Source organism: Podarcis vaucheri (genome assembly GCF_965113315.1).
Source record: "Podarcis vaucheri genome assembly, chromosome: 8".
NCBI classification, from domain to species: domain Eukaryota; kingdom Metazoa; phylum Chordata; class Lepidosauria; order Squamata; family Lacertidae; genus Podarcis; species Podarcis vaucheri.
The window spans coordinates 91717387-91726793 of NC_138766.1; the positions used below are offsets into that span (position 1 = coordinate 91717387).

The 9407-nt window shown below is 45.9% G+C and overlaps 1 protein-coding gene across 1 annotated transcript; it reads right to left on the bottom strand.

Annotated features, from left to right (window-relative positions):
• Positions 1-223: 223 nt before the first annotated feature.
• On the bottom strand, positions 224-5554 carry LOC309539616 (lymphocyte antigen 6E-like). The gene is made up of 3 exons (XM_082236012.1): positions 5394-5554; positions 4479-4598; positions 224-1058 (listed from the first exon to the last, which is right to left on the bottom strand). Exons 1-3 carry the CDS (start codon positions 5449-5451, stop codon positions 901-903), a joined length of 336 nt encoding a protein of 111 aa, XP_082092138.1. The 5' UTR covers positions 5452-5554; the 3' UTR covers positions 224-900.
• Positions 5555-9407: the final 3853 nt, after the last annotated feature.

Sequence of the window (9407 nt, forward strand, 5' to 3'; positions counted from 1 at the left end):
TCGTTCTTGCTAGTATAATCTTAATTTTACAACCAGATGGAGGTTTCATTTTGGGGATGATATAAACAATAAAACAATAAACTAAAAACAAGGAGAGGTGATGAGGCAGCCAGTAAAACGTTAAAAATATAAAATTAGAATTAGGAAGTGGCTAAAAACTACTTAAAAGCTTAACGGAAGGCGGGAGCTCTGACTAGGCTGCTGTCTCAGACGCGATCTTACAGGATGATAAATTTTCAGAGTAGTTTTTACTGTTAAGTCAAAAATGACTGATTCGGGTTTGCATTAGATGACCCTGGGGGGGGGCATTCCAGCCCTACAATTCTATGGTTCAAGTGTGAAAGCGCGTCTGTATTTTGGGATAAGTTTGTGCAGATGTGGGGCCAGAGAATCAAAATGGAGAGGTGGAAAATGAACATACCAAGGGCAGAATTTCCTTATAGTGGCCAGGTTGTTCTGATGCTCGATATCTTTTAGATATTGACCAATTAGACTATTTGCTTTAGTAGGGCCCATTTTATGGATCAGTGATCTCGTTAGATAGTTAAATTCATGTTAGATTGCTGTTTTGGTGTTGTTTATAAAAGTCTGGAACGGATTGATCCGTTTTGCATTACTTTCTATGGGAAAGTGCGCCTTGGTTTTGGAACGCTTTGGTTTTGGAACGGACTTACGGAACGGATTAAGTTTGAAAACCAAGGCAACACTGTATATCCGTTTCTATAATCCCGAAAAGAAAAGCTTCGGATGTGATAGCAGTTTTATCACTGCACCCCTAGGAGGACAGAGTGAAAATGGCAGATCTGGCCTTGAGATCTGGTAGCCCTATGCTAAGATGGCTTCTCAAATGGCCACCAGGAAGTGGGTTGCATCTGAACACAGATCCGAACACAGAGCCCGTCACCGGGTCTCGTTTTTAGCTGTGATGTGTCCGAAAAGGTTGCAGAGGAAACTTTGGCAACAGGACGTCTGGAAGGCACCAATGCCCATATCCATGTTCAGATTCGGGCAGCTTGGCGAACACCTCTTGGTGATTCTCTTTCTGACAGTCAAGAAGCCTTCAAAATGGAAAGGGGAAGAGAAGGGGAAAGCGTTATTCTACTGGCCCCACCTGGGTTGCAAGGAGAAAACAGTTTACAGGTTAATGTGAGGAATAAAAAATGTGTTGCTTTTTTCCAGGGACCAAAAGGAAAAGGTTGCTTGCTTGCCTTTTCAAAAGGTCAAATGGTTGCTCCAGTTAGACAACCACAAACTTGCTTAAAACTTTAGAGCTTGTGGTTAGAACACCCGAAAAACTGGGCAGCTTGCAACTTATCTGCATGTGTCTGTCGGGAAAACGCCCCCAGGATGGGTGCCAACTTCCCAAGACACCGGGGCTTCTCTCCGGTGGTCACTCTCTGGCTGGAATCCTCCCTCCCTCAGAGAGACCGGCAATAAGTGACCCCTCCCTCCTGAGAGGAGCACACCAATCTTCTGGCATTCCATGACAGAAGAAAGAGACAGTCCGTAGTAAAACTCACTACTATATTAAGACTGTACATGGAGCTAATACAAGCATGTCTGCTCTCCTGAGCAGCTACAGCTCGACTCCCAACTTCTGCCTCAGAAGTGAAAGTACGTTCTCAAGTTACACTGAGAACTCAGCTGTTGCATGCATAGCTACATCTAGGAGTCTTGGTTGACCACAAACTTGATCTAGGAGTCTTGGTTGACCACAAACTTGACATGAGCCAACAGTGTGATGCGGCAGCTAAAAAAGCCAATGCAATTCTGGGCTGCATCAATAGGAGTATAGCATCTAGATCAAGGGAAGTAATAGTGCCACTGTATTCTGCTCTGGTCAGACCTCACCTGGAGTACTGTGTCCAGTTCTGGGCACCACAGTTCAAGAAGGACACTGACAAACTGGAACGTGTCCAGAGGAGGGCAACCAAAATGGTCAAAGGCCTGGAAACGTTGCCTTATGAGGAACGGCTAAGGGAGCTGGGCATGTTAAGCCTGGAGAAGAGGAGGTTAAGGGGTGATATGATAGCCATGTTCAAATATATAAAAGGATGTCACATAGAGGAGGGAGAAAGGTTGTTTTCTGCTGCTCCAGAGAAGCGGACACGGAGCAATGGATCCAAACTACAAGAAAGAAGATTCCATCTAAACATTAGGAAGAACTTCCTGACAGTAAGAGCTGTTTGACAGTGGAATTTGCTGCCAAGGAGTGTGGTGGAGTCTCCTACTTTGGAGGTCTTTAAGCAGAGGCTTGACAACCATATGTCAGGAGTGCTCTGATGGTGTTTCCTGCTTGGCAGGGGGTTGGACTCGATGGCCCTTGTGGTCTCTTCCAACTCTATGATTCTATAGCTGTAGTTAACAACTCAAGCCAGGTTCAAGGTTTGTCCAAGTCAGAGACAAAGCCACCCCTGGAGGTTGCAAGGCGCAACACAATTCTCCCTAACCAAGGTAGAGCAGAAGCTCTAGTTCCTTGGAAGACAGGTAACCAGAGATTTGAACTGGTGGATCCAGTCGTAGGTAGTTCCAAAGATGGAGCTGGGACAACAGGGGTTTATTATGTGTATAACAACTGTTTGTTTTTCTCTCTTGACGCTGCACTTGTTTTCGCAGCTAGTGTTGCCTCAAATGGGGGAGGATGTTGGGATTTCAGTTCCCACCAGCGGCGTTACACTAGCTGGGACTTCCTGTCACATGCTCAGAGACATCACATGATGTCTACAATGTGCTGCTTCCTCGCAGCTGGTGGGAACTCAAATCCCAACATCATCAGCAGATGGAAAACCCGCTCAGAATGTGGCTTTATCGCTTGAGTCAATGTGTAAAACACCTGAAAGCATGAACAATGACCTCTCCCCACATTAAATGGGGGGGTGCCCTTTGCATGGTCATGCACAGCCCCCTGGACCCTAAGCGGCTTGGCTTCGCCTTCCCCAGGTGGGATACCTGGAGGTCAGATTATCCGGGATCACTGTCTACGTTGTTATTCATTTACTACTTCGGCACCATAAACGCCTAAAAAGTTTTACCGCTTAGCCCACAGGAAAACATCTATTACTTTGTTTCAACTATAGATTTATTATACAGTGGTACCTCAGGTTACATACACTTCAGGTTACATATGCTTCAGGTTACACACTCCGCTAACCCAGAAATAGTGCTTCAGGTTAAGAACTTTGCTTCAGGATGAGAACAGAAATTGTGCTCCAGCGGCGTGGCAGAAGTACAGAAGTACTGTTTTGGGGGGACAGGGGGCGGGCAGGTGTGGGGACTCCCTGGTCCTGAATGGGGTAACTGTGCCCCTGAAGGACCAGGTGTGCAGCCTGGGAGTCATTTTGGACTCACAGCTGTCCATGGAGGCACAGGTCAATTCTGTGTCCAGGGCAGCTGTTTTCCAGCTCCATATGGTACGCAGTATGAGACCCTCCCTGCACGCAGACTGTCTCGCCAGAGTGGTGCATGTTCTGGTTATCTCCCGCTTGGACTACTGCAACGCACTCTACGTGGGGCTACCTTTGAAGGTGACCCGGAAACTGCAATTAATCCAGAATGCGGCAGCTAGACTGGTGATTGGGGTGGCTGCCAACACCATATAACACCGGTCTTGAAAGATCTACACTGGTTCCCAGTACGTTTCCGAGCAAAATTCAAAGTGCTGGTGCTGAACTTTAAAGCCCTAAATGGCCTCGGCCCAGTATACAGTGGTGCCCCACAAGACGAATGCCTCGCAAGACGGAAAACTCGCTAGACGAAAGTTTTCCGTTTTGGAGGTGCTTCGCAAAACGAATTTCCTATGGGCTTGCTTCGCAAGACGACAATGTCTTACGAGTTCCTGCTGGGTTCCCCCCCCTTTTTTTTCTAAGCTGCTAAGCCGTTTATCAGCTGATCCGATCAGCAGATAAGCCGCTAAAAGCCGCTAATAGCGCTAATCCGCTAATCCGTCAATGGGCTTGCTTCGCAAGACAAAAAAACCGCAAGACGAAGAGAATCACAGAACGGATTCTTTTCGTCTTGCGAGGCACCACTGTACCTGAAGGAGCATCTCCACCCTCATCATTCAGCCCAGACACTGAGGTCCAGCTCCAAGGGCCTTCTGGTGGTTCCCTCGCTGCGAGAAGCCAAGTGACAGGGAACCAGACAGAGGGGCTTTTTGGTGGTGGCGCCTGCCCTGTGGAACACCCTCCCACCAGATGCCAAAGAGAAAAACAACTACCAGACTTTTAGAAGACATCTGAAGGCATCCCTGTTTAGGGAAGCTTTTAATGTTGAATAGACTATTGTATTTTCATATTCTGTTGGAAGCCGCCCAGAGTTGCTGGGGAAGCCCAGCCAAATGGGCGGGGTATAAATAATATGTTGTTGTTGTTGTTGTTGTTGTTGTTGTTGTTGTTGTTGTTGTTGCTTTCGCTGCAACATTTAGAGCTTTAAAAATGGGTTAATTTTCCTGCTGAACTGGAAACCTGCTTTCAACTTACCAATCCTGAAAGAGGCGACTGTGGTCACGCAGTGCTTGTCATTCTCCGAGCACTTGACGGCCTTCAGGCAAGACCAGTTGCTGGACGATGGTTCGCATGTGAAGCACATCAGAGGGTGAACTGGGGAAAGACAATGCAAGGAGTTATTGAATTAAAGCCAAAGTCTGTGATTGATACATTGGGAGAAAGATGTGGGACATAATGCAGTGGTACTTAATAATAATAATAATAATAATAATAATAATAATAATTTATTTATATCCCGCCCACCCTTCCGGTTGCGAACGGGATCTGTTCCAGAGGTCCAACCATATCCCAAAGTTTTCTCAACCAGAGGACCACTTCTGTGCATGCGTGAGCGGCGAAACACTTCCGGGTTTCAGAAGCCTTGATTAAATTCTATCACTTACTGGATCCAGGGATTAGGGGGTCTGGCACCCAGCTTAACACCACAAACTCATAACAGTGCTTAGTGGGATGAGGCTCCCAGTTCAAGGACAAAGGGGTCATCTGTTCCTTTTCTTGGAGACTGTACCACAAGTCCTTGTTGCACAAAATCCTATTTGAGGCAGAGACTTGAAGAAGAGTCGTTGAATTGTAGGGCTGGAGGGGCCACCATAGGTCATCCAATCCCCTGCAATATAGGTTCGCTGACAGATAGCCTGACAGATCACACACACACACACTTAATACAGTATCCAGAGACTTATTGTAGTGATCTGGGTTTTACAACATCTTTGCGAGGAATGCTAGCAAATTCCTGCCGTCCACAAGAACGCAGGCAGGTGAGCTGGAAACGATTGTCCCCATCCGTGCCTGAGGCTGGTTTGCGTTTCCTGAAAAACAGCCCAATTCCACCGTTCTTGGAATAAAGAGGGACTAGCAGCTTGTGCTGTCAAAGTTGGGGAGGCTTACCTTTGTTTATGCAGAGGAGGAGCAGCACGCAGAGAGGGACAAGGAAGCAGATCTTCATCTTCAAGGGATCTCCTTTGCCTTGAACTGGATCCTCTAGGGCTGATCATAAACTTTTGAGGTGTGCCGGGGCGATCGACTGAGCATCTGTACTCCTTCCCAGCTGGAAGGGAACGTCTGTGAACAATGGAATGTGGGAGGGTGACTCACAAGTGCCATGCCTTCGGGAACAGCCCATCGCCAGGGGCAAGTGTTGCTTCCAGAAATCATTTGTTGCCTTGGCTCAGTAGACCTGAAGGAGCGTCTCCACCCCCATCGTTCTGCCTGGACACTGAGGTCCAGATCCGAGGGCTTTCTGGCGGTTACCTCCCTGAGAGAAGCCAAGTTACAGGGAACCAGGCAGAGGGCCTTCTCGGTGGTGGCACCCGCCCTGTGGAACGCCCTCCCACCAGATGTCAAAGAGAACAACAACTACCAGACTTTCAGAAGACATCTGAAGGCAGCCCTGTTTAGCGAAGCTTTTAATGTTTGATGTATTACAGTATTTTAATGTTTTTTGAGAAGTCGCCCAGAGTGGCTGGGGAAGCCCAGCCAGATGGGCGGGGTATAAATAAAATAATAATAATAATAATAATAATAATAATAATAATAATAATAATAATGGGCGGCTTCCAACAAAACACTAAAATACAATAACCTATTAAACATTAAAAGCTTCCCTAAACAGGGCTGCCTTCAGATATCTTCTAAAAGCTTGGTAGTTATTTTTCTCTTTGACATCTGGTGGGAGGGCGTTCCACAGGGTGGGTGCCACTACCAAGAAGGCCCTCTGCCTGGTTCCTTGTAACTTGGCTTCTTGTAGCAAGGGATTATTATTATTATTCCTCAATAGACATTTAGACGCAATGCAAAGATCTTATTTTATTCTAGGTCTACACATGCTTCGTGAGCACTGCTATAGAAAAAGGAAGCTTCTATCATTCTTTGGAATTGTACCTGAAGGAGCGTCGCCACCCCCATCGTTCTGCCCGGACACTGAGGTCCAGCGCTGAGGGCCTTCTGGCGGTTCCCTCATTGTGAGAAGCAAAGCTACAGGGAACCAGGCAGAGGGCCTTCTCAGTGGTGCTGCCCACCCTGTGGAACGCCCTCCCGTCAGATGTCAAAGAAATAAACAACTATCCAACTTTTAGAAGACATCTGAAGGCCGCCCTGTTTAGGGAAGTTTTTAATGCCTGATGTTTTATTGTGCTTTTAATTCTGTTGGAAGCCTCCCAGAGTTGTTGGGGAAACCCAGCCAGATGGGTGGGATATAAATAATAATAATATAGTAATAGTAGTAGTATTTATGTCCCACTCTTCCTCGGTAAGGGCTTAGGCCCCTCGTATTTACAGGACCGCCTCTCCTGGTATGCCCCGCAGAGGTCCATGAATAGGTCCCGGGCCCTAAGGAAGTGAGATTATCCTCCCCCAGGGCCAGGGCCTTCTCAGTGATGGCTCCGACCTGGTGGAATGCTCTGTCCCATGAGACCAGGGCCCTGCAGGATTTAACCTCCTTCCGTCGGGCCTGTAAGACAGAGCTATTCCACCTGGCTTTCAATATGAATTCAGCCTGATTTTTTATTCCCCTTCCTTCCCTCCCCCTCCCCTTTTTATGAAGATTACCCGCTCTGGGATCCCACAGCTAATTCTCCCCTGGTCTCCTCACTGGCCCAAATAGGACTAACTTAGCCAGCTAGCGCTGGTGATCATCTAATGTTTATTGGATGGATTTCCCCCCCTAAATTGATTATTGAATCCTGAATTTATTGTTATTCACATTTTATACTGTATTTTATGCTGTTTTTGTTGCATCAATTAAGTGTTTTAAATTTGTTGTTAGCTGCCCTGAGCCCAGTTTTCTGAACTGGGAAGGGCAGGGTATAAATAAAAAATTATTATTATTATTATTATTATTATTATTATTATTATTATTAGGCGTCAAAGTGTTTGAGATGGCTTCCACAGCATTTGATCTAATTCCATAGAATTGTAGAGTTGGAAGGGGTCCCATGTGTCATCTAGCCCAGCCCTCTGCAGTGCAGGAGTCACGGCTAAAGCATCCTTAATATGTTACAAACACAGTGACTCGGGACTGTCACCTTCCCGTGATGAAGGGCTGAGGATTGCAGAGGTCGTTTTGTGGTATTATGGCAGAGGACAAAGCTTTTGAATAAATGTGTTTTTAATTAAATATAGAAGTGTCAGCTCCCACAGGCCAAACAAGTGTCTTGATCCAGTATAGTTCAAGGCTGCTTTCAAATCTCGTTTTTGAAATGTGCAAAAAAAAAATGTAATTGATTTGATTTAGGCCATGTAATTATAAAACACACATGCTTTGGTATGTTTAATGATTGACTCAGTAAATATGCTATCCTTATTCACTGGCAAGTGTGATTAAAAAAGCAAAATTTTATTTCATTTTTCTGGTTGTTGTTGTTGTTTTTGCTGTACCTGCCTGTCATTATTAAAACTCAACGAAGATAAAGAATAAAATAAAATAAAATGTCCAGTAGCACCTTATAGACCAACTTAAAAAAGCTTATACGAAAGCTTATACCAGAACAAACTTTTTGTTGTTTAGTTATTTAGTCGTGTCCGCCTCTTCATGACCCCCTGGACCAGAGCACGCCAGACACTCCTGTCTTCCACTGCCTCCCGCAGTTTGGTCAAACTCATGCTGGTAGCTTCGAGAACACTGTCCAACCATCTCGTCCTCTGTCGTCCCCTTCTCCTTGTGCCCTCCATCTTTCCCAGCATCAGGGTCTTTTCCAGGGAGTCTTTTCTTCTCATGAGGTGGCACAAGGAGAAGGGGCCAAAGTCTTGGAGCCTCAGCTTCAGGATCTGTCCTTCCAGTGAGCACTCAGGGCTGATTTCCTTCAGAATGGAGAGGTCTGATCTTCTTGCAGTCCATGGGACTCTCCAGAGTCTCCTCCAGCACCAGAATTCAAAAGCATCCATTCTTCGGCGTTCAGCCTTCTTTATGGTCCAGCTCTCACTTCCATACATCACTACTGGGAAATCCATAGCTTTAACTATACGGACCTTTGCTGGCAAAGTGATGTCTCTACTTTTTAAGATGCTGTCTAGGTTTGTCATTGCTTTTCTCCCAAAAAGCAGGCGTCTTGGGAGAACAAACTTAGTTGGTCAATAAGGTGCTACTGGACAATTTTAAAAATAAAAAATTTCCTTCCAGTAGCACCTTAAAGACCAACTAAGTTAGTTCTTGGTATGAGCTTTCGTGTACATGCACACTTCTTCAGATACCTGAAGAAGTATCTGAAGAAGTGTGCATGCACACGAAAGCTCATACCAAGAACTAACTTAGTTGGTCTTTAAGGTGCTACTGGAAGGAATTTTTTTATTTTGACTATGGCAGACCAACACGGCTACCTATCTGTAACTGGACAATTTTATTTTATTTTAATTTTTATTTCAACTGCGTCAGACCAACACAGCTACCTACCTAAAAATTAAAAAATAAAACATTTCATCGTAGCTGTGACTCGGAGCCTCTATGGAACCTCCATGTTTAGGAACAGTGTATCTCTGAATGTCGTTCGCCGGAGGGGGCAAACAGGCAGAGAACCCTCTTGCCTTGATTCCCTGCTTGCTGCTGTTGGGCAGCAGAGGCTGGGCAGCTGGATCTTTGGCCTGATCCTGCGCGGTTCTTCTTATGACTCCTGAGATGACCCAAAACCACAGGGCTTTGCATAACTGCACCACGTTGGAAAGGTCAGCAGGTGTATCGTGATGCTGCAGAGACCTTGCACACCTCTGAGGTGCAGCTACTGGAAAAACCACTCCTGCAACTTCCACAGGGCAGGGCAGGCATCTCAAGCCAGACATTGCTCTTCAGTCAACCACATTATCCCAGGAATAGAAGTCGAAATCAGTGGTGTGATCATGGTGGGTGAATAAAGCAACCACTCAGGGTATTTTGAAATTTTGCAAATGTCGACTCCCCTCTGGAAAGAAAAG